Source organism: Arachis ipaensis, chromosome B5 (genome assembly GCF_059453495.1).
Source record: "Arachis ipaensis isolate K30076 ecotype BB chromosome B5, ASM5945349v1, whole genome shotgun sequence".
Lineage (NCBI taxonomy): Eukaryota > Viridiplantae > Streptophyta > Magnoliopsida > Fabales > Fabaceae > Arachis > Arachis ipaensis.
This window is the reverse complement of record NC_142440.1, coordinates 7,284,677-7,312,139: the sequence shown is the minus strand read 5'-3', so window position 1 is coordinate 7,312,139 and position 27,463 is coordinate 7,284,677. Positions and strand designations below refer to the sequence as shown.

Sequence of the window (27,463 nt, the reverse complement as noted above, 5' to 3'; positions counted from 1 at the left end):
TGTTTTTCTCTGATTTAATTTTGTATATATATGTATGCATTTTTGCTTAGATGATTGTTGGGGTGAAATTCTCATTGTCTTTGAGTGATTTGAAATGTTGCATTGTTATTTTTCAGCTTACTGTGTTGTTGCGGATGAATTTGCTGGAAGGCAGGTTCTTATTGCGTTTCTGGAGAGAGTGAAGGATTAGGGCTACACATGGATCAGATAATATCCACATATCCGCGGTAATTATCCGCATCTGATCCGAATTTTGTGGATATTATCCGATCTGCACTATGGTAGGATCGAATTGCGGATTTAGCAGTGATATACGTGGATCCGATCTGCAAATCTATATATCCGCACGTCTCATATAAATAGTATTAAGAAAGTAAACCCTAATGTGATATGAATTTTAGTGTGTTATTTTATGAATTTTATGATATCTTGTTTTTAATTTTATGTTGTACTTCAACTTAGAATAATTAAACTTAAATCTTGTGTTATTTTATTGATAATATTTTAGGAGTAAATAGGCTCAAACAGGTGAAAAATGAATTTTATGTATATTTTTTTGTAAAAATAGCCAAATAGAATCTTAAAATAGTTTTTTTTTTAATTATGCGGATATACCCGATATCTGATCCGATCTGATCCGCAAGTATGCGGATCGGATCAGATCAGATCTGGCCTGAAAAAATGCGGATATCGTATCCAATCTGATCCGATGAGTACAGTGTGGATCGGATAGAATTTTAGGCTATATCCGATTCGATCCGTGTGCAGCGCTATGAAGGATGATTTTATTTCAAATATTACATTTCTGTTTTGTCCCTTTGTTGCTCGTTGAACGTATGCTATATTGCAAGTTGTAACTCCAACTGAAGCATGAAGTTGGGTTTTAGACTTTTCTTCTTTAAGGTTGTACCAATTTTTTAGGAGAACTCTTTGGAAGGGTTGAATGTTAAAATAGAAGTTGGTCAATTATTGGTAAATCTCTTTTCTTTTAGGATTTTCAGGGGCAGGGGATGGTTTGTTTTCCACATCTTGAAAAAATATTGCTGCTGAGATTGGTTCATAGCTATTTTTAATTAGTAATTTGACATTAATTGTACGAATTTCGTCTAATTAAGTAATTATTGACATTGTTGGTGATTGTTGATTGAATGTGAATAACTGGATATAGTATTTTATGCCATAATTTTTTTTATTCTAAATTTTGATGTTTGAATTTGAATGTAGAATTTTAACGATGAGATGAGATATATAGTTTAGTTAGTGGGTGGGTTATGAAAATTTAAATCTTATGAATGATTGAATTTAAATTTTAAAAGATTTATATGATATTTTTAATAATTTTATTTTATATATATTTAATGAAACCAGTTCGACCACGGTTCGATTACGGTTGGACCATTGAATCATTGAACCAATTACTCGACCGGTTTGATGACTGGTTCGGTTCTCGCAATCTTGGACAAAGCAGATTATTAAAGTAATAAGGGAAATAACATTCAGATGTGCGCATAAAATTTATAAGATGTGATTATCTCAGGAAAATATATATGTACAACCCAAGTGGAAGATTGTTAGGAAATTATTATTTCTTAATATATTTATGGACAATACATATATTAATTATAATCGCAAATTTAAGTAATTTTATATTAAATGACATATATAACGGTGATTTCATTTATTGTCATAAATATCAAATTAAATAAGTCATTATTATTTTTGATTTGGATAAATGAGATTCAAACCATAGATACTATTTTATTTGAGTTTTAAGGTTAGTGTCACACTCAAATATAAATAATGATTTCAGGATTTTAGTCTCCAACACATCAAACTCGCCTCCGTGTTGTGATTCAGCCCTATTAGGATACAAAAGGTTTTGGTTGACGAAAATAAAAAGAACTGCAAGAGCCAAGCTCTCTGATCTCAATCATGCTCTCGAATAAAGGGACACTTCCGCACTCTCAGTTATATTTCTTACTGAGTTAACATGGATGATCTTGATATTGAAAAATCCTAAAATTTTCAGATAAAATAGAATTTTTATTCAATCAAATGATGATAAATAATTTTATTGAATTAAATTATATTAATATAATCATCGGATGTCAAAGAATGCTAGAAAAATAAATAAATAATATTTTAAGAGTATAGAAATATTAAATTATCATTTCACTTTACTTTTCTAATCAACGACAATAAATATCTTAAATTAATTAAATTTTTACAAAAAAATTAAATACCTAAAATTATTTTATTTTTCAAAAGTCTTTTGAACATACAATGGTTTAATGAGAGGTTGACTATTCAAAATTTAATATAATATTTTTAAATTTATATTTTCAATAAAAAAGATGTACTTATTTCTATCCATCCTAAATAATTCTATATTCACTATTACTTATCCATCTAAATAATTCTAACATTGATAGAATATTATTTTTAGATGCATAAATTTAAAATATATTTATTCTATTTCAAAAATTAATATTCATATTTAACTTAGAATTTCAACAAATATGACAAAAAAATTATATTTTTTAGTTAAAAAAATAAAATATCTATAAATATACTTTTGTACTTTAGCTTTAGATTTTTCAAAAAAAAATTGGCAAGTTAATAGAATCAAATCAGATTTCTATAACATATATAAGAATGTATATTACACATAAATAAAAAATGTTAGGTGTAATAAGAATAAATACATAAATTAAAGTAAAATTTAGAAAATTATGAGCCAATAAAATATTGAAGAAAAGAAATATAAATAGAAGAGAAATAAAATTATCAGATAGAAGAGAAATAATTTAATAAATTTTATGTGTATATAAAAAAGGAATAAAAAGAAGATATACAGTACCTTATTTAATTTAGCAAGATTTATAGGAATAAACATATAGAATAAGAGAATAAAAAACAATAATAAAAAGAAACTAAATATCTGAATTAATATAAAAAATAAAAAATAATAAAATAATGATAATCTATCATAATCTTAATTTTTTAATATAATTAATTAATAACAATATAATTAGTCTACCATAATCTTAATCTAATATTTTAATATAATTAATTCTAATTAAGTAATCAAATAAATTGAATATAAATATGTCTAATCTAATAGTATAAAGAAATAGTAGATTTTTTATATTAGACATATTATATATAAAATATTGGGGATAAAATATCACTTTAAAATGAGATTATTATTATTATTAATGATATATAAATATTAAAATTGTATTAGTGAATTAATTGAAATACATTATTAGAATAAAAAATTGTAATTAAAATAACTAAAATTTATTGACTTTAATTAGTTAAATTAGCATAAAATAAGAAAGCGATGATTAATCATATTAAATAAATTAAAAAATATTACTGAGCAAAGCAAATATCACAATAATTATATTAATAATTAAAAAAATATCAATTTAATCAATTCAAATTTTTATTTTTTAATAGACAATTAAAGATCACTAATGAATAAAAATAAATAGAATATAATAAAGTATAATTTTAGTAGTATAAATAATTAAATTAAATTATTATACAATTTTTATTTTTTACCTTATTATAATTTAAGTTAACATTAATGGTAAAAAAACTAATTTTAAATAGTACCAATTTGTATTTTATAACATAATTAAAGAATAATTTTTTATTTTTTATTTTGTGATTAATCAACATTTTTTTAATTTTTTGGTTAAGTCTTGTGTATTTTATGATTGATATATAAATTTTCTCTATAAAATACAAATTTGTGATGAATTATTATAATCTTAATTAATTAAGAAAACGAAAACAACAATATCAATAGTAACTATACAAATCAAAATACATAGGAGAAAAATAAACTATTATATGATAGAATTAACATGATTATATTTCATCATTAAATAAACAAAGTTAACGCAAAACAAAATTACGCGTAAAGAGAAAAAAAAGTTAAAATATCCAAAATGACAAAGAAATTATTTTTACAATTTTATTCTGTCTCATATATATATATATATATATATATATATATATATATATATATGAACTTCTAACTAAATTAAATTGTATTTATTATTATTAGAAAGGGTAAGAGAGAGCAGTAGAGAAAAAGTTTGTGTGTATTTAAGTTGTATAGAATGATACAATATCAAATGATATTTATAGGTGCTAAGAAAATTGAAATAATAAAGACATAATATCCTATAATAAATATTCAGATATGTTAAATAATGCTAATTGATCTTATTGATGCTAATTATATTCTAACACCCCCTCAAACACAAGTGACAACTTGAGTTTGAAACTTACTTGAAACAACTAAATAAAAAAATGCATAAACTGATAAAACGGATGCAGACAGAACTGCCTGAAGAAAGGACAAATAAAACTGTCGAAAGGAAGCGCGACGGAACTGTCGGAAGAAAGCGCAGACGGAACTATCAGAAGGAAGCGCAGACAAAACTGTCAGAAAAAAATGCAAACAGAACTGTCGGAAGAGAATGCAGACGGAACTGCCACAAGAGTGGCTAACTGTCGAAAAACTGCTAAAAAGATGGCGAACTGCAAGAAAACTGCTGAAAAGTGACAAAGTGCGAAGAGATCACAAACTATCGAAATGTGACGAAAAATATATGGTTCCTCCGTGAGAATAAGTAAGTAGTGGATGAGTTAATCGGTGAGGTTAGAAAAGCATCAAAGCATTGACAAAAGAAAAGAAAAAAATGGCACAGAAGAAAAATATGAAAAGTACGGTGATTTTACCATAAGAAAATCAATTTATCCTCCTCAATGAGGATACCATGGCTCTGATACCATGTTAGAAAGGAGAGAGGGAGCAATATGAAAAAAAGGATTGTGAATATTCAAGTTGTGTAGAATAATACAATATAGAAGGATATTTATAGGTAACAAGAGAATCGAAATAATAAAGACGTAATATCCTATAATAAATATTCAAATATGTTGAATAATGCTAATTGATCCTAATTATACTCTAACAATTATATTCAATTAATTGATATACATAATATTAAATTGTGTGATATTTAAATATCTAATCAAATCAATTAGTTGATATAATTAATCCATCGTAATGAATTATATTTAATGAGTTAAAAAAATAAATCAGGAAACACTCTCAAAAGTATGCCACGTCAACTTTATCATTAAGGGTAAAAATCCGATTTTTATATAATAGAATAGATTTTTCACATAATTTGTTACATTATATTTATTATATATTACTAATTTTACAACCAAAATGTATCACATGCCACTTTTTTATTGTAATTGAAATCAATTTTGTTCTCTGCAAAATTAAAGAGTTCTCCTTTCCTCTCTCTCTCCCTTTCTCTATCTCTCTCATTCCCACATCCAATATATCTTTTTTTATATAATTATCAATAACTAATTACAAATTACAAATTTAACCATCAAAATAGATAACATGACATTCTCTAATTACAAATTTAACCATCAAAATTAACTATATTATATATTACTAATTTAATAATCAAAATGTGTCACATGACACTCTCTTGTTAAAATTGAAAAGAAATATTTTCTCCAAAATTAATAAACTCCCTTCCTATATTTTCTATTTATCTTTCTCCATTTTTTTATTTCTCTCTATCCTTCTACTCTATATATAATTTATATTTTATATTTTATATTAGTAATTTGACAAACCAAAATGTGTCACTAGATATTTTTCATTATAATTAAAATAAATTTTTTCTTTCCAAAATTAACAAATTCCCTCTCTCATTCTTCTTATTTATCTTTCTCTCTTTCTCTATTTTTCTCTATCTTTCTGTTCTACAAATAATAAAATTAACAAAATCATATCATTCAAATTAAAAATAATATTATTATATGCATATTTTTTATTTAGTTTTAAATTTTTGTTGCTTATCTTTCTAATCTATATTTTCACTTCTCTTTCTTCAAATATTTATTACTTATAATTTGAAAAAAATATTGATGTTGTGATTAAACATTAGAATCAAGATTCAATTGTTTAAAGAAAATACTTTTTGAGTTAATTTATAACTATCAATATAATTTTTTTATGCTAATATCTAATTATATTTTTATATATATAGAGATAAAAAATATTATTTTTAAATAGCAAATATAAAAATTAATTATTTCTATTTGTACAACAGACTTAACACCTAATCAAATGTAAAAGTATACACATTAAATTCTTTTAAATTTTATATAATAAATATTAAAATTAATTATTAGTAAAAAATTAAACTCTTTCACATGAAAAATAATAACTAAAAATCTTATTATTTAATTTTTTTATCTACGGAGATTCTAGTATTTATAGTCTGACGAAAATTTTTGTCCCTTATGATCTTTTGATAAAAGTAATTCGATTCTATAAATTTTTTATGCTATAATTTATAAATTATGACAAAACCAATATAATTTTAAAAAATTTATATTCTTTAATGTTATTACGGATAAAAATATTAGTATTATATAAATTTATAAAAAAAATAATATTATCAAAATAGGAGTAATATTATAATTTCACCCAAATATAAAGTTTCTTTTCCCTCCTATTCATGGTGTGTGGATGCCATGTGCGGTATTTTGAGTTTGTTATTGCCAATAGGCTGAGTCATAAACCCAATAATGGCCGCGTCATGCGACAAATCAAGAATCAAAGTCATCTATCTAAATGGTTTTCATTTTCACCGACACTACTAGAGCTAGGTGTGATGGGGTTATACACTCATATCTGCATTAATGAATTAATTAAACCAGTCATTTTTCTTAATAAAAACCAATTACAGCACACTGTACTGTTATTTACAAATAAAATTTTTATAACAAAAAATATTAACTAAAAACTATTAAAACTTATTATTTTTTATTTTATTTAATATATTCTTAATAAATAAAAATTAAATAAAATAAATTTAGATTATTTGAATGGATTTTTTTTATCTCCTTAACATCATTATTTTTCACATACATCACATTCAATGTAAATATTTCAAAACTGAATATCTGTTTTTAGTAATATTGGACAACAAAACCAAACGAGACAATTAAAAAAGATGGTGTAAAAGCGCTCGTATGTAAACCTTATCAGATCAGTAATAGTAATTTGAAGTACTACCTATTTACTATCTAGTGAAAGTTTAATTAGTGTTAAACTAGTCACCAAAAAAAAACAATTAGTGTTAAACTGATCTTTTTTCACAACACTAAAAGATAATCAATAACAGTAAAACAAAGAAGACAGAAGCACAGATAGAAATCAACGTTTTATTGGCAGTATGTGGAGTATGAACCCGTGTCTCTACAGTCAAAGTGGCCTTGGGGGTAACTTATTTTGATTATTATTTAGTGATGAAAAATGAGTTTACTTAAGAAATCATCTATTTTTCAGTTAATATTATTTATAAATTTGGAGTGAGGATTAAAAAAATAATTTTATAATAAAAAAATTAATCAATATTTACTAATAGGCTAAAAACTGTGTTATTTTTTTAGTATGGGATCATGTAATTTAGTTCGATTACTTTATAAAAAAATTAAAAAAATAACTTTAATATTAAATGAGAGGTTTATTTTATTTGTTGTAATTTTTTTATTTTAAAATTCACAAATTGAATGATCTGATTTTTGTCTTTAAGATAGTGTTTAGAAGAGACATACAGATTGAGAGACAAAGACCGAGAGACAGAAACTAAAATAAGTTTTAATATTGTGTTTGGTGTAAAATAGGAGACAGAGACTAAAATAAGAATGAAACTCTAATTTAATTTGCACAAAAAATAAAGTTAGAATTAATTAATTGAAATGGGGGTATTTTAGATATAAAATATTATTAAAGTTTCAATCTTCGTCTTCAAAAATTTCAGTTCTTTGTGTCCCCACTTTTTGGAGGTATTGAAATATTAAAATTTTGGGATAGAGACTGAAATTTTAGTACCATCCCCTGAACCAACAAATATGATATTGAGTCTCAGTCTCCCAATCTCCGTCCTAATACCTCAAAACAAACGCTACGTAAGAAATCGAAAGGTCCGATTTTTGTTTTTCCAAAAATTGAAAAATCCAATTTTAACATTTTAAATTAAACATTATCATATTTGATATTAACACCCTTACATCCCATGATCATGAAAAATCATCCTCACCCAATATAAAAAATAATTTGCGTTACTAATAATTAAAATTACAAATGCTATTCGTACACCAAAATCAGCCACTAAAATTAGCAACTAATGTATTTATGTATAAATACATATGTAGTTTAATTTATTTTCAATGTGTATTTATATTTCAGCGTGTATTTTATATTGGTGGTTGATTTTGGTGACTAATTTTGTATACACGTAGCATAATCCAATTAAAATTAAGCAATATTACATGACTAGTAAATATTATCATTTTTTCTCAGTACTTAGTTAGCAATAATTTGCACATATATTTACATATGTCTTACATATAAAAAGTATATAATTTATACCTATATTTACTAGAATTTTATACATATAAATCAATACAGATTGCACCTATCAATCAATACGTTAATTAATAAAAATGACAATTTACTATTTATATTTGCCAAATAATAGTCAAAAATACTAAAAATGGCTAGTCTTTTTTTTATTGTGTTAAAATTAGTTCTCTCCATATTTATTCGCGAAGAATGTAAGAAACACACCAATAGGACACTGATATTTTTATTTTTTATATCCTTGAAACTATTAGGATTTTGCCCTGAATCAAAATGTTTTCCTCCTTTAACCACCTCAGATAAGATTTTCTAGTTCCCCATTATATTACATTACATGTATATTTCAATAATTTATAATAATAGCTAGGACAGGACCGCCAGGCTCCAACGAAACTTGAAAGTACAATCTGTTTTTTCTGGTAGCAGCAATGCAAGGACCAGGTCCGAGGGGGATGAACGCAAAGTAACGTGCATGCCACTCAATCGAATTCTTATTGTGCTAATAATGTTAGCATCCCCTTCTTCTTCCTCTTCCTGATGTGTCGTTATTCATGTTTAACCAAGTTGGTCCACAAATTCTTGGAAAATTAGGATCTTCACTGAAACCAGGCCCCTCCTCCGAAATAAGCAAAGAATTTTCTTTTGGACCAATATTTTGTTGCAGTTATATAAATGAAAACAAACCAATCTCAGTTGTATATGTTCCCTCTTATTAAGGGTGAAAAGCAAAAACTGTTACAATAGCAGTTGGTAAAACTGCATTACTGCATTATATTTCTGTTATAGTTCTGTTAGTAATCAGGCAGCTAGCTAGTGTGATGTAAGTAATTAGTTGAGTTGGTTACTAACGTCATTTTTGGATAATCTTGAGCCTTAACAGTAGCTAGCTTGGTGTATCAAAAGTAGACTTAGCCTAGTGTAAATGTAAGTTACATTTGAAACAAAAGATGCTCAATTACTTTCATTACAAGCTTTCTCCTCTGTTTTGAATTTTGCAATCTGCTCAAGCTTAGCACAGCTTCTTTTCAAAGAGCTGTGGAATTTCTTTCCTTAATTAGTTTCACTAGTTTTGATATGATATTAGAGTTTTATGTCTAAAAAGTCTAGAATTCGATATTTGATAAACTTCAAAAATAAAAAAATTGCATAAGGAAATAAAAAAAAAACCTATACAAAAATCAAACAAACTCAAAAAATGCTCTTATTTAAAAAAGAGTGTTACGGATATATATATTCTATCTTTTAAACTTTTGAAATGAGTGGTTTTATGACATGTTATTTTTTCTTAGTTTCACGGAGTTCTTTTACCCCTCTCTTTTTTTCTAGGTTTGGCTGGTAGTTATTTGTGTCCCTTTCAAAGTAGAGTATGTACCTATCATTCTTCTATTATTATTCATTCTAATTTCTAAACGCACTTTATTGCTGTAAAACCAAAAAGTTTAATAGAATAATAATATTTTATTACAACTGGCTCGTGACCCCGACAATTTTATAGGCAGTATAATATATGCTCCCTTTCCCCTAAACTTTTCCACTTTAGCTATAATTTCACTCTCCCACTCTGCAAAATATCTCTGCATTTTTCTTATACTTCTACCTCCCACAGAGAAAAATGTCCCAGCTTAATAATGTTCTACTTGTGTGGTTTCTCTTATTAAGTGTTGCACATGGTACTTCAGCTCAGCTAAGTCGACACCATTATGCAAAAATCTGCCCCAATGTTGAGAACATAGTCAGAGATGCAGTTAAGAAGAAGTTCCATGAAACATTTGTCACTGTCCCTGCTACCATTCGCCTCTTCTTCCATGATTGCTTTGTGAGGGTAAGTAGGTAAATGAACAATTAATTACTGCATGCAATTTGTAGTAAAATGTTAAAAGTAAAGAAGTAAATGTGTGATATATATGTGACAGGGTTGTGATGCTTCAGTTTTGGTAGCTTCGACTCCAAACAACAAAGCAGAGAAGGATCATCCTGACAATCTCTCACTGGCCGGAGACGGCTTTGACACGGTGATCAGAGCAAAAGCAGCCGTGGATGCTGTCCCTCTCTGCAGAAATAAAGTCTCATGCGCAGATATTCTTACCATGGCAACCCGTGATGTTATTTCACTGGTTCGTTGGTTCCTTGGCTTCATCATATAACTTTAATTAATATTTTGGAAATTGAATAGTTAATTGCATTGTTGGTCGTGTTTAATTTCAGGCTGGTGGACCGTACTATGAGGTAGAGTTAGGGAGATATGATGGGTTGAAGTCAAGGGCTTCAGATGTGAATGGGAAGCTGCCGCAGCCAGGGTTCAACTTGAACCAGCTCAATTCACTCTTCGCCGCAAACGGCCTTACCCAGACAGATATGATTGCTCTTTCAGGTAATGCGCGTGCATTACACTCTCCTAACCACGAGCAGAATTTATTATTTTTGATTGGCAGTTAATTATCAATATTTAAAAATAAAAAAAAAATAAATAAGTTCTGACCTTTTGATATGCAGATATTTAAATTATTAAAAAATTTAAAAATATATTTAAATTCTTTAATATTTTCAAAATTTGGACATTAATTTTTCACATTCACTTAGTCTGAGGGACTGACATACCCAACAAAAAAAATCAAACCTGGTTATACCAAAAAAATGTTTAAAATGGAACAACTTAAATTTTGAAATCGATGTGTCCAAATTTTAAAAAATTAGGAATATAAATATATTTTTAAATTTTCAGAAATTTAAATATTTACAAATAAAAAGTTAGAGATCAATTTATTTTTTTAATTTTAAATATAAATTAAAAATATGTTATTAAATTATTATATTACAAAAATTAAATTAATGACTAAAAAGCTGAGCAAAAATAACAAATTCTATTTATTCTTTAACATTTCTAATCAAATAATTGTCAACACCACCACGCATGTGACACAATAATTTCCCTTCCCCTTAATAACGTTTAAGTTTGAAATTTTTTTGAAAATATAATAAATAAAAGAAAAGGGTCAATTTGAATAAGTTTATAAATAATTTTTTTAATTTTTAATTTATAAAATATTATAATATTAATATTTAATGTAATTTTTAAAATTAAATTGTAATTTTTTAAAAAATTATTTAAATACTTATAAAAAAATTTAAAATAATTTTTTATAATAAATATTATTATTATTTTTTTTAAATAAATATTTTTAAAATTAAAAAATTAAATATAAAATAATTTATTTTAATATAAATACTACTATTCTAGTAATTCGGGCTAGATGTTACATTGAGACGAGTGATTTTTAATACATTGATCGTTGATATGTATAACTCAACGTGCCTGCCAAGCATCTTCAATAATCAAATTTAAACATTGGGTTAACCACAAAAACCGTCTCTAAGTTAATTCTAATAAAATTGTATTCGAATTTTACAATCAACAAAAATATTTTTAAATAATTTAAAAATACGATAAAAATATCTAACAATAAATATATATTTTTAAAAAATGTCTTAGAGATTAAATTTTAATACGATTTTTCATAAGTATAACTAAAAAAATGAGATATTATTATTTTTAAAATTTGGTGACTTTTTTGCTAAGTATATATTTTTTTTAATGATTTTTTAAAATATTATTGGTTATTGACAAAAAAATTACAAAAAATATATACTTAACGAAAAATCACCAAATTTTAAGGATAATAATATCTCATTTTTCTAATCATAGTTATAAAAAAATGCATCAAAATTCAATCTCTCATGTATTTTTTGAGAAATACATATTTAATGTTAGATAATCTTGCAAAAAATCTAACATTAAATATATATTTCTCAAAAAATACATTAGAGGTTGAATTTTGATGCAATTTTTTACAAGTATGATTAAAAAAATAATATATTATTATTTTCAAAATTTAGTAATTTTTTGACTAAACCACCAAAAGTAACCATAAAAGATTAATTCGCTGACAAAAGTAACCATAGAAGATCATAATTCTTTATATATCCAAAATTGATTAGTTCTGTTAGACAAAAATAACCACAGTCACAAGCTATATTCTCATAGCTTTGATTTCACCTTTAATCTTCTTCTTAACCTTCATGGCCATGTTAACATTCCTCTCCCTGTGGTCTATTAGAGCATCGTCACATACTCACATCTTGATTAGCAACACCACATTCATGCTCATTGAGTATTCTAATCAAACACCTTGCCAAACTTTGCTATCTCCCATCAATTTCATCAACCCAAACAAAATAATTGCAATCTTGACTCTACAGAAGCCAAAAAATCGAAATATCACAGATGCAGAGGAACCCCATACTTGTCTAACTATCATAAATAATGTTCCATACCTTTGAAGAGGGGCAACGAATAAACCATCTTCCAGAATTAGTAACCGTCAAAGATTCCAACAAGACAACATACTCACCTAGTGACATCTTTCATCCAGAATTTTCTTCTTCTTCATCTTCGAATGTGAAGTTCGTGAAAATTTGCTTTCTTCACTTGTAGTTACTTCTCTCCTTGACTTTGGTCGAATTCTATGAGAATAAATTAATTCAGGGTTCTCCTGTGGAGTAGTTCGGAACGATGGATGATTGTATTCGGGTATGATTTTATCCTGCAAAAATTGGGTTTCAACTAAGAAGAACAAAGAAAATTATCTACGTATGCCACTCTGTTAAGGCTACATCAAGCTTGGCTATTTTTAACAAACGGAGCTAATCAATTATGGGCATTTGAGGAATTATGATATTCTATAGTTACTTTTGTCACCAAATCAAATCTTTTATGGTTACTTTTGGTGATTTAGTCGTAATTTTTTACTAAGTATATATTTTTTCTTATTTTTTAAAAGTATTATTGGTTATTAACAAAAAAATTACAAACAAATATACACTTAACGAAAAATCACTAAATTTTAAGGATAATAATATCTCATTTTTATAATTATTTTTGCAAAAAATTGAATCAAAATTCAATCTTTAAGAGATTTTTTGAAAAAATATATTTATTGTTGGACACTTTTTATCGTATTTTCAAATTATTTAAAAATATTTTTGTCGATAATAAAATTCAAATGTATTTTTGTCCATATTTAAATAATTCAAAATTATTTTTGGTGATTAACCCTTTAAACATTCTTTAATTTTGTATACTTATAACGATCTTCCAAAGCATAGATGTGAAAAGTTTGCGTCATGTCATATTTTATTATCATATAGATTATAGAAATATTAGGTAACACTTTTTTCTTATTTTTGCGCGACATTTGAACAAACATTAACCAATATTAGCCTTTTAATATTTTAGATTTTTTTTAAATAAATAAAATAAATATTTTATTTTATAGATATAAATTATTTAAAATGTTTTATCAGATTTGTGCAACATGTTTTATCTTACTTACAGTGTAAATGAGATATACATATCTCGTTTATACTGTAAATGAGATAAGACACGTCAGTAAGTACACGTATTGTATACGTGATTTGACGCGTGATTTATCTCGTTTACATATAAACAAGATAAGGCTTAAACGCGCCTATACAAATAACTCGTTTACAAGTAATAAGATAATGCACATACTTTTCATTTCTCTCTTTGTCGCACATTTTGTTGATATTTAAATACAAAGTAACGCTTACTAATATCCGAGATTCTATCGGAGAACGACATGAAAATTTCAAAGACAACCATCAGTAAATTGCCTGCAACGCACATGGTGCTTTAACTGATCTGACTCCACAACTTGGTACTTAACACTTCTCTAAATACTATAATTCTTCATGCCTTGCATGACTGTTTCTCTGTTTCTAAATCTGTGACCAACCCTAAATTCCACATCGCCTTCTATGTTGTAATCGTCTGCACCCATATTGAAAAATGGAGTTACCTCGAGTATCGCGTCCAAATCCAAAATATGATAGTAACTGGGTATAACTAGGGATGGCAAACGGGTCTAAACCCGCCGAATCGGCCTGCGTAACCCGCCAAACAAGGTGGGTCGGGTTGGAAAATTGAGACCGCCACACATCAAAAGCTCGCCTAATCCGCACCGCTTAAACCGTGTGCTTTAGCGGGGCGGGCTTCTCCGTCGGGCTTAGGTTTTTTTAAAGATGTTCTAATTTAGTGTTTTGGATTGTGTTTTACGTTTGATTGATTATGTTCTAAACTTGTAGATGTTTAATTATATATTTTCGACAATATTTATTTTACTTTGTACAATGTTGATTTTATTATTTTATTTCAAAAAACTTTGTTTATGATTATGATTATGTTTATTACATATTTATAATTATAAAGACTTTAATGTTTGTTAATTTAGAAATTATAATTTTTTTATATCTTTAGAAATTATAAATTTATTAAAATAACTGTGAAATTATATATATTATTTAATACTTTTTTGGGTAATTTATATTATTTAATAGTTAATAGTAAAAAAAAGAGAGATTTGGCAGATTTGGCCCACCAGCCCGCTATTAGACGGGGTGGGGTGAGATTTCAGGACCGTCTCATTAGTCGGGGCGGGACGGGCCAGCCCGCCAAAGGGCAAGATTTTGGCCGGGCGAGGCGGGTTTTCCCACTATTGCCACCCCTATAGGTATAATTGATAACTCTGGAATTGGTTGTGGAGCAAGCAAAATGTATCGAACTGATCCACCAACTAGAGTTTCTGATACGAATTCATCCTCGTCATCATCCTCAGAGGAACCACTTTCGTTGCTATCGGTGACATACTCTTTATCGAACTTCTCACCTTTCACGTCCACGTCTACCGCTGGTCTAGCACATTGCAGAGTAGTGGTGCAAGAGGTGGGTCATCATCCTAGATGAAATTCGAGTTGCCAAAATCATCACCCCCAACATCACAAACCTCCGCAGAAAACTCCATCACTTGTTGAATCATGATGCTCCCCCTAGACATCAAACACGAGGCGCACATGCTCATTGTCATTGAGTCAGAACAGACAAAATAGAAATACACCGTTTCTCATCGGTGCTAGCATCCTATACCTAGCTCTTCCAACCTGTTTTCTCTCATTACCACCGAGGTGCGTCAATATTAGACTCTTCAACTCATACAAAGAATCTGCTCTTCGAGTGCACTTCAAAATATGATTCTCATACTCAAATATAATTCCAATGTCACTGTTTCGCATGTGGTGGTTAGGATACAATATTATAACAAAAAGACTACCACCACTAGATATTTCTACTAAATTTATTGAAGAAACTGATGAAAAGAAAGATTGAGATGTTTATGGAGAATACTAATAGTTTGTCGATCCTTTTATAGCTAATTGAAATTTGTCGTACTATAACTCGTTTACAGTGATAATATTTTAACTTAGCGTATATCTCGTTTACCGTGTAAATGAAATAAGTATGTGTATATCTCGTTTACACAATATACGAGATACGTGAAAGTGTCTCTTTTTCATGCATCACATGTCCTGATATGTGTACTCGTTAATGTGTCTTATCTCGTTTACAGTATAAATGAAATATACACATACTTATTTTATTTACATTGTAAATGAGATAAGACATGTTGTACAAATCAAATAAGCATGTTTTACACGCTAAATAATTTATATTCGTAAATAAAATATTTATTTTATTTATTTAAAAAAATCAGAATATTTTGGAGTTAAGCTCCAAAACGACGAATCTTAGAAATCACTTTAAGACATATAAACATTCTCCTATACAATAAGGAAGTCTATTTCTGATTCTGAATAAAAAAGATAAAAACTTTAGGGAAAAAAATTTCTTAATTCACATGCAATAAGGCCGGGCGAAATTAAGATGAAGAGTGTTGACGTGTTGCTATGTTGGTTGATTCACTTGGCAGGGGCTCACACCGTGGGGTTCTCTCATTGCAACAAGTTCAATAACAGAATCTACAATTTCAAGAGCCACACTAAAGTGGACCCCACACTCAACGACCTTTACGCCTCGCAGCTAAAATCTATGTGCCCGAGAAATGTGGATCCAAGGATTGCAATCGACATGGACCCAACAACACCACGGGCTTTCGATAACGCTTATTTCAAGAATCTTCAGAAGGGTATGGGCCTGTTCACCTCAGACCAAGTTCTGTTCATGGACCCAAGGTCCAAGCCTGCTGTGGAGGCTTTTGCTAGTAACAGCAAAACCTTCCACGCCAACTTCGTCGCTGCCATTACCAAGTTGGGCCGAGTTGGAATCAAGAATGCGCAAAATGGGAACATTCGTTCAGATTGCTCCATCATATGATTTTCAAGGAACAAAAGAACAAGATAGAATCTTTAAGGGGGTTGGTTAATCCGAGTATATGCTATGGGGGAGATTATTAATAATGAACAGAATAAGTTCATTAAGTTGCTTGTAAATCTATTTTATGTTGTGCTTAATCGTAACTGTTTAAATTTGTTAATGTCTTTATTGGCATCATCTTCTCCTGCGTTCCAATAGGGTGTCTTTATTTGTTAGATATATACTAAAATTAGTTATTAGTATAGAATATATATTAAAATATAAAATATATATTAAAAATAAATTAAACTACATATATATTTATATACATATGTATAATAATTGATTTGGACATTTATATTTAATATGTACATAATATTTTGAATTGATTATATAGAGGGTTTAATTTTTTTTTTTCATGACTGAGACTTGTATACTAGTGGCAAATCGATTTGCCTCTTAGATAGTGATATGGTCATAATAAATGAGATATAACTCGGTAAAATTCGTTACAAATTCGCTGCTTTATGAGCTATAATTCGGCACAATCCGTTACAGGTTCACTCATTCATGAGCTATAACTCGCACAATCCGTTATAAGCTCGTCCATTCATGAGCCATAACTCGGCTAAAAGTGTTCTCATCGTGACCAACGATGTAACAGCAGACGAATAAATAGACGTTGTCCGCTCTTTTATAACCGACCTTAATATTAAAAGCATAACGGACAAATAGCCGAGGATATAAGCAAGGTAAAGTATTCTTTTAAACTCACTGAAAAACTAGACATCATACTTATTTAAGCTTCGGAGTGCCTTTGTAGGTACACTCCTTCTCCTCTTCATTGCTCATACCTTCACACTTTAAGACAAAGAAAGAGCTTGGATTCGAGAGTTAAGCGCTCAGCCTCTGAGGACATAACTCGGTTGACACTCTTATTTCGCAAGGAACTACACCAATTCGATTCTCCGTAATAGCTCGGTTGTAGTCGAAAAGAAGAGTTTTTTAGTGTGTGTGAGTGGGTTAGTATGAGACTGTGAGTGTGCATGTGTATGAAAAAAAAAACAGTTAATTTCATTTTTTTTAACTTGCTAGTTTTTCACTTTTTCTGTTTGAATCGCTACATTTTTCCGTGACGTTTTTTCTTTGGAGTTTTTGTCAAGACATTTTTCTTTTGGGGATCTCAACTTTAGTGAACAATTTTTTGGTCAACATTAAGGATCATATGACGACAAAAGTCATTCAATTCCATTGGAGAATATTGAATCCGCATTGTTGTTCTTTTTCTGTTTACGGCATCCTAATTAGACATACATCTAATGGGTTATTTTTAATTACCCTTTTCAAGATTGTATATTTTTGTTCTCACATCTAAGAGAATAAACTAAAAACTTTGCAAGGGTAAGCTCGTCAATATATAGTATATACTTATTTCATATTTATGCCATACTTTCAAGAATCAAGATATAAAAACTCTTACAAATATAACATTCCATATAGATACTATATAATGAGAAATGTTAATTTTATCTCTCCTTTTGCGTGTTTCAAATGCACATTTTATTCAGTATTAAAAAAAAAAGAAATATCATGTAATTAATATTTTTTGTTTTTGTCTTACATTTAGATTAATATCAATTAGGAAAAGTATAGGTAGACAATGAAAATACTAAACAATGTGAACAATGGATATATCAGATGTTTAATTCACTAGATGTATGGATATTTATTTTAATATTAAGATTTAAGTGGGTAATTTGGGGTGTATAGTGTTTTTACTTTATTGGACAAATTTTAGAGCCTATTATTTACATTATTCACAAAAGTCGTTGTCTACTTAACAAAGTCCAATCAATTAACTCTCTATTTCTTTTACTAAAAGGGTTGGTCATCTTTTTGTATTCTTTTAAAGTTTAATTTTCATGTAAAATACTTTTATATAATCGTATAATTACAAATGTTTGTTTGAAATCAATGTAAAAGATAGTTATTTTTACTAATGTAATATTATATGATTGGATGCACGTATAAAATGATTTTACATTGACAATATATCAAAATTAAATTCTTCTTTTAAAAAATAAATTTATTGTTTTTTTTTCCTTATATATAATTTAAGATTCCAGAAATGGAAGTTTAAATTCAAGATGTAATGGAAGTTATATAAATAACGTTTTTCTGTTATAACCCTAGTTGCAACAAAAAGCAATGCCTTATATCACGTATATGTTTGCAATTGCACCAAAGCCGCGGTGAAAAAAATTCGTTGTAAAATGTTGTTTATACATTCAGTTACACTCAACACAGCGGAATTGCTTCTAGCTCCGCAACGAAGATTATTTGATTGGTAATCAAGAAGATTCAAGACTCAGGAGCCATCTTCCACATCCATCAAAAATAAAGTGGTGCCATTATCAACCGTCTACATCAGAATTTATTATTAAAAAAAGTTATTTATACACTAAAATGAGTTACTAAATTAATCATTAATGTATTTGTGTATAAATATATATATAATTTAATTTATTTTTAATATATATTTATATTTTAACATATAATTTATATTAATAGCTAATTTTAAAAACTGATATATAATTATCCATCTGATATATAGTTTAGGAAATCGAGATAGCATCTAGGCAGAAAAGCGAAGCAAGACAAATAATCATAACAAATCTATTATAGCAGCACAGTTATATAGTAACTTAAAATTGAAATTAGGAAAAGTCTAGAGACCCAGCAACTTTGTTAAATTCTGGACAGCATGTGACCAGCAAAAAAAAAGGAGCTATTGGATGAAATTTTACACCAATCTCACACCATTAAAACTATCATTGATGGCTACAAATCACAAAAATTGTTGGCCCCTAGCATTCTATGAGAAACTACCTTAAGTGATGGAAGCACAGTACCCTTATTAGGTTGAAATTGGAGAACTAATAGAGATAATGTTCAAAGAGTTATTAATTATATGTTCTTAACTAGAGAAGAGTAGTAACATTTAGCATTCATCATATCTAAGTTTTTGAAATTAAAACACAGCGTTATCAATGACAACCTAACTGATACGATGATAAAGATAAAGAGTGAATGATACAAGAAGACATAATTTCTTGCTACCTACTGAATTACTACTATAAGATAAACTAAATGTATACTATCTATAATCTAAAATTTAAAAGAAAATAAAAAATCTCACCTACTCCCAGAAATACAATGTAGAAGGAATAAGAATCTATAGAAGAAAGAAAAAAGAAAAAAAAACTAATAGTACATCATTAAGAAACATTCATGATTGAAGATTGAAGCTTTATTACTGATAAGATTACAGATACTAAGCAGGTAACCAAGCTGAAGCAAAGATAACATTATGGCCTTTCCAAGTGAGAAGAAGATTGTCATCTTCCTTCTTAACACCCCAACCAGCAGCATGTTCATCCAGCATCCCCTTCACCTCCGAAATCGATTCGTCGCTGAATCCAATCCCATGGAAGCTCGCATTCCTCATCCTTTGCTCCCACTTGCTCTTGGGCTCAACCCTCTCCACCCTCTCAGCCCCTTCATGCGCTATCACGTTCTCAATCTTCCAACATATGTCAGCTTCATACCACTGCCTTTGCTTGCTGCCTCGAGGAAGGAACGTGTCCACCGTGTCGTACGGTATCCACAGATAATTGAACGCAGACCTAAGCCTACACACCAAGTTATTTGATATCAAATCCACGTCCTCATCTACCAAAACCATAATTGTAGGTTCCAAACTCCGAACCGCCTTAAGAAACATTGACCGCAATGATGACGATGAAGATGAAGGAGATGACGAAGAAGAAGAGTAATCATGAACAATAAAAGGATTTAAATTCGAATCTGTTTCATGATGATGAACTAGTGCAGTTTCATCGGGAATGTAATGAAGCATCATGTGACAGTTAATAACCAAAGCTTCGTTTGGACGATGACCTTCTGCAACGGAAACTATATGTTGCACTCTCAGGTGTTCGATCAAAGAGGCGAATCCATCAGCGTAACTCGAAGAAACAACGCTGAATTCCATGACCACGTTCTTCGACCTAGCGAAGTTGACCAACTTCGCGCCTAATTCCTCGTAAGAAAGATCGAGTAATGGAGGGATATTGATGTTACCTTCTCTGAAGGCGGCACCGGGAACCGTGAGCTTGATTACAGGAGGCACCTCGTGGCGGCCAGCGATGGCGTCGATCAGCGTCGGGATCTGCATGCAGTGCGTCAAGCTCAAATCCACGATGTGGATCACCGAGAACCCTTCCGTGGCTTCTAAAATGGCGGCGTTGGCGGCGGTGAACCCGAACCTGTGCCATGGAGTGAGGTCAACGAAGTTTGCCAGCTCGATGACAGAGAATCTGTGCGTTTCGATGGCGAGGCTGTTACGGTTAGCAGCGGCGTCAGCTACAGCGGCGAGCATCTTGCAGCTTCCAGTATTCGCGGCGCGTGCGGTTAGGGCTCTGAGGAAGCTTCCGGCGAGTCGCTGATTGGAATCGCCGTCAGGTGGAGCTATGTTGTTTAGAACCCAGAGAATCTGCTGAGCGAGGGTTACGTCGTTGGTTTCAATAGCGTTGGCGCAGTGAACAAGTAACTGTTCCATGCAAGTGGCGTCACCGAAGGTGGTGGAAGTAGGTAGTGACTTAGGTGTAGGGAAAGCAGGCCAGGGCCTAGTCCTAGGAATTTGTTGGTTCTTGTTCATAATATTATTATTATTATTATTAGGATTTGAAAATGAAAAGTTGTATTGGTGCAAAGGTGGTGGTATTTTTGTGGTGAATTGCGTCATTGAAGAGTTAGAGAAGGTAGTGAGTGTATATTGCATTGTAGAGAGAAAGAAAACAAAAGGAATTGAAGCGTGGAATAATTAAGGGGGAAATCAGAGGGTAGTAGCAGGGGAAAAGGGGGAAAGTGACCTGACTAGTAGTACTGTAGTAGTGTGTGTTGGGAAACGAACCAATATCTTGTGGGTTTGAATTAGACATGTCATGAAGGTTTAATTTTTTGGTGAGGATGTTATGTTATCCCTTGTTCATCCGAAAAAGAGACTGGTCACTGGTGATGATGATCGTGGTGGGATAGACGACTCTACTCCCAAGAAAACAAGTGTAGGCCTAAAGTCAAAGTGTGTGGGAGAAAGAGAAGGCTGTGTTTAATTTTGGTGAGGACAACAAGCAGAAGCAGAAGCAGAAGGTATTCATGGGTGGCTAGAAAAGAGAGTCGCCGTGGTTGAGGAATAGAGGAAGGCATGTGAAGCAGCCGGCCAGGGTGTTGTCTCTATGTGGGAGTTGGAAATTGTCATGTAGTGAAGGACACCCAAGTGTGGGGGATTTAATTTCAAGCAGTTAACTTGTTGGCTCACTCACTCAATCACGGGCTAATGCTTTCATATATCTCTCTCTCTCTCCCCCATGGCCTACCAGATATGGTGCCAATCATACAATTTTCATTAGCAAGCTGCTCCGATCCTTCATTCTTCATTCATTTCTTACTTCAACAACCCTTTTTATCATATAACCGATAATAATTTTCTTCATTTTCCAAATTGAGGCCTCATAGTTGGAGAGTCATGAAAATACTAAAAGTTTAAGTTTATTGGGAAGACACATCAATGTTTATATTTTTAATATAATTTTTTGGTAAGAATTTTTTTGAATTTGTTTTATTTTTGTATAAGGTTTTTTTATTTTTTATTTTTGTCTTATGCTATTTTTTATTTTTAGATTTTATTAAGATTGAACTCTTGATCTTTTAAACATAAAAATTTAAAATTATGTTATGAAATTGCTTTTTTTTTAAATTTAAACTGATAGAAGAAAACAATATGAATGATTATATTTTTGATAATTATGTTAGATATATACTAAAATTATCTATTAAAATTAACTATTGATATAAAATATATATTAAAATATAAAATATAAAATATACATTAAAAATAAATTAAATAATATATATTTATATATAAATATATAATAACATTTTAATGTCAACATTAAAAGATAGGAAGTCATTCAGATAAAGATGCCTAAAATATTTTTTTTTAAAGATGTTTTTCAGTAATTAAAATTAACATATATAATCGATTAAATCATATTATTTTTGTCAAAATTAGGCTAGACAAATTGATTTAAGGTCAAAAATAGTGAATCAAATCTTGAACTGGTCTAAATTAATATTATTATTTTTTTATAAAAAATGACTACAATACTCTTATTTTATATATATATATATATATATATATATATATATATATATATATATTCTAAACCTAACCCTAAACCCTAAACCCTAAACCCTACGATAGAAAAATAAAGGACTAAAATTTAGAATTCTCAAAATTAATATATATAATAGAAGTATTTTAGTCATTTTTTATAATAGGATATTATAGTCATTTTTTATAAAAAATAATATTAATTTAGACCAATTCAAAATTTGATTAACTATTTTTTGGTCAAATTAATGTGTCTAATTTTAACAAAAATAACACGATTTAATCGATTATATATGTTAAATTTTAATTATTAAAAAATATCTTTATAAAAAGACGTTTTGAACGTATTTATGTGAGTGGCTCCTAAAAGATACTACCAGCATAGCTACATAGACTAATCATAAAGTAAGGGGAAGAGAAACTAAACATGCACTGATTTATTCGATTTCTTTTTTTTTTCTTTTAACATGCATCAATTTATGATTTTTGTAACTATTTATATGAACATGCTTTTATATGAATACGAATAATTTTTTTTCTTTTATATGCAATGTCTTATTTTATTTCTTTTTTTTCTTTTAACATGCATCAATTTTTTTTCTTGTGTATTATTATATGCATGTATCCAATGAATTCCTAGAATGAATACGAATAATAGTTATATTAAAAAGAATTTGGTTGCTTAATAATATCTCTTAAAAGCTAAGCACTAGTTAACATATTTTAAGAAAAACATAAAAGATTATTTGAAGTCCAATATGTTTAATAAAAAAATATAAAAAGTTGATCAACATTTGTTCAAATATAACCCAAATGCAAGGAAAGAGTAGTATTAACTGCTAAACATTTCTAAACTTCTAAACATTTCTAAACTTCTAACTGAGACGGTTTTCTAAGTTATTATTAATATATTGGAATATATATCAATATTTTCTTATTAAAAACCTTAATTTTATGCTCTTAAAATGTAGGTATGGATAAGAAAACCTCGAAAGAGTTATAATTATTCATTATTGTATCAAGTATCAACCTAGTAGCTATTAATTGTGATTGTTAATGGCGGCTAAAAACTAATCTATGGGACAGGAATGATCCAAACATCTTTTCATTTGTTCTTTTATATATATTTATAAATGTGGATTTGAGATTAACATAATGAATCTCTCGGGAAATTAATTATTTTTAAAAGTACAATTTTTTTGTTTTACTGAACCAACTTTTCTAATTAATAATGAATCTAAAGTCTGATTTGATATTTGCTGATTTTTTATTTTTTAATTATATATATTCTTTATTTACGTTTTACACAATAAAATAAGATTCCGTTTCTTCAACAATGTCTAGAGTCTACCTGATAATATAAATATATAGCATAATAGGACATAAAGTTACATAGACATGTCTATATATTAACCACTAATGACATGCACATATATCAACAGTATGAATCAGAACAGAAATGATAAATTAAATTAAGAATGTTTGGGAGAAAATGATGAAATTTGTATGTTATATATAAATATAAAGCTAGAGCAATTAGTTTGGTGGCTTCTTATTATTAATGGATAATTTAAATATATATAAAAATATCATATCAATAATATATAAATTAAAATACATAATTTTTTAGTTTAATAATATATACGGAAGTACTTAAAGAGTACTGTATTTATATTTAATTATAAAAATATTATTGATATGATATTTTTATATATATTTAAATTATTCATTAATACTTCTACTCAGTACACAAAAAATTAATATAATGCTTAAAAGTAAAGCAAAAATAAAAAAGAAAAGGTATTTATCACTTAAAATTTTTCTTTTATAAAATGGATAGTTAGAAGGTTAATATTTTTACCGTAAAAAATAAAAAAAATAATTAATGTTGGTTAAAAAGTAAAGTAAAAAATATTAGTTACTCAGTATTTCTTTTTAAACATATCCAAAAAAAAAAGAAAAATTAGACTCCATACAATTCCAAAATAACAAACATTAAGATTAGGATATTAACAGGGCAAAATGGGTGAGGTGCCTCCTTACATCCGTCTTGCCTTCATTCTTGTCGTGGATAATATTGTATTTTTTTTATCAGTGGATAATATTGTATTTCACCTATATTTTCTACCTCTTCAAACTTCTCACGAGATTAATCTCCGCATTTATATGGAAATTTTTAATGATGAAACTTTTATGAAAAGAATTAAAAAAATCACTCATAAGATATTCAAGTAAAACTTATCTAGAACATAAAGTAATAAAAATTTAACTGAGGTGAAAACAAAATAGCACATCATGTTTTTTTCGATAATTTAAGTCTTAACACAAATTTGATTCTAAATTAGGATTTGGTTTATATATAGTGTTAAAAAAAATAAGTTAAAAACTATATAACGATGCTACGAAGTACGAATATTTGTCGAATATATTTTAGACACTGATATTTTTCACATTCATCTAATACAAGTGTTTGTTATGTTTAACCGTATCTTAATAAAAAATAAAAAATAAAATTTCATACACATTTGAACACATCTCAAAATTTTACAACACTTGTCAAAAAGAATATTGTAATAAGTTGTCCAGCCAAAATTGTAACCATATATGCATCTCTTTGCAGTGTGGTTGTGCATCAATCATCACCACATGATACTGATATACACCATAAATGGTCAGACATCATATCTCCTCAAATACTGGACCATCAATATTGCAATAAGACTCGGAGAAACTTTTGTACATAAGAACAACAAAATGGTCCTTGCCTCTTTTAATAATAACTTATAAACCGAAGGAAGAGCAAATATAAACACGGATCTGTTTTAGACACTCGAATCGATGTTAATTATTATACTAAAAGTTTCATTCCATTGTATAAAGTTACCCCTGTATATGTTTTGGTTGTCTAATAAAGACTATGTTAAAAGAATCATACTAAAAGTTTCATTCAATTGTATAAAGTTATCCCTGTATACGTTGATTTGGTTGTCTAATAAGTAATAAAGACTATGTTAAAAGAATTATACTAAGACGAATATATGAGAATCCGTGGTCGATGTTGTTTGGTATATATACATCGTCGTTTTCCACTTGTGATTGGTCCCCGTTACCTTTATTAATATGAAAATCCAGATGAGAACGTTTAGTCCTTACAGTTTTATGTAGCACATATATGTATTCCTAATTTACTATTCTGTCTAGGGAATACTACAATTATTCTTTAAACATTCTTCAATCATTCTCCTTTTCACTTAGTCACTCACAAACAGACAGATAGATATAAATATTTAAATAGTATTGTTTCTGTCATTATACTGTGTGGCCTTATCCAGTAGGACCAGCTGAGCAATTTTGAATGCTACAAAGAATAGCATCTTACATGCAATGACAAACTGCTATTACAAGTGTATGTCAGCTCGTACATCTGTATATCTATGTCTTCTATCTCATGATCAGGAGATTTACTAATAACATTCCAACAATGTTAGCTCTTTCAACTATTCAAATAAACAACTATTATAATTGAATAATATTTTATTAAATTAATTATTTTTAAGTACATTGTACACGTTATGGTGACTATTATTATAGTAATTATAATAGTTATACGCTTTTGATGAGATTTTAAAATATTAATAAAATAAAAATAATATTTTTTAATAGTTAAAACTTTTTAATTTAAAAATATAAATAAAAAATTACAAAAATATAAAAAAATTTGATTTTATTTTAATAATACTTTTATGTCGTCCAGCAGCTCGTCTCTCAGTATCGTCATTCTCCGCGTCATCCATCTCAACAACCTCGTCCTTCCCAGTAACGTTGTTCTCCATCGTTCTCAATCTCTCCACCATTATCAACATCGTGATGCTCCGTCATGCTTAGTCTCTCTGCCCTGTAGCTGCATCTTCCAATGGAGTCTCAATCTCAAGTATGATTTGTTCTTTTTTTTGTTGTAATTCTTTATTTATTCTAAACTTTAAATTCTATTGTTAAATTTTTAAGCCTTAGAGTTTCTTATTTTTTAATTATATTTTTAAATTTTGTTTGCTTATCATAATTTGTTGTTATGATTTTAATTTTTTATGTTATTTTTAATTATTCCAACATTAGGATTTTCAATTTTTTTCAAGTCTGTTTGTAAATTTAATATGTAGTACTATGAGAAGGATAACTAATCGGTAAAGAGATAATGTAACCATTTTTCTCCTTTTATGTTCATCAGGTTTCACTTTTGGCAATTATAATATCAAACGGTGGTAACAGATACTATTTCAATTTTAATGGTCAAAGTTATGACCACTTAGCATTTTTTACTGTTCTTAATTCTTAACGTTTATCTTTGGTCTTTAGTTCCTTAAGTACTCTGCCTTGGTATTTAAAACTGAATAATGTTCATATTGTAGCTCAAACTTATGGTTTTAACTTGACTTAACAGGTACTTAAATGAATAAAAACTTTTCTCAAAGATGCTAGAGTTGTCGAAAGGATGCATATGCAGCTGATGACCGTAAAA

The 27,463-nt window shown here is 28.5% G+C and overlaps 2 protein-coding genes across 2 annotated transcripts; one reads left to right on the top strand and one right to left on the bottom strand.

Annotated features, from left to right (window-relative positions):
* The first annotated feature begins 9,957 nt into the window (after positions 1 to 9,957).
* LOC107642716 (peroxidase 51) lies at positions 9,958 to 16,910 on the top strand. Its single transcript, XM_016346170.3, has 4 exons — positions 9,958 to 10,310; positions 10,402 to 10,602; positions 10,694 to 10,859; positions 16,330 to 16,910. Exons 1-4 carry the CDS (start codon positions 10,101 to 10,103, stop codon positions 16,731 to 16,733), a joined length of 981 nt encoding a protein of 326 aa, XP_016201656.1. The 5' UTR covers positions 9,958 to 10,100; the 3' UTR covers positions 16,734 to 16,910.
* A 3,094-nt stretch (positions 16,911 to 20,004) lies between these two features.
* LOC107640044 (GRAS family transcription factor) lies at positions 20,005 to 22,071 on the bottom strand. The gene has a single exon (XM_088488547.1). It carries the CDS (start codon positions 21,553 to 21,555, stop codon positions 20,047 to 20,049), a length of 1,509 nt encoding a protein of 502 aa, XP_088344673.1. The 5' UTR covers positions 21,556 to 22,071; the 3' UTR covers positions 20,005 to 20,046.
* Between the last annotated feature and the right edge of the window lie 5,392 nt (positions 22,072 to 27,463).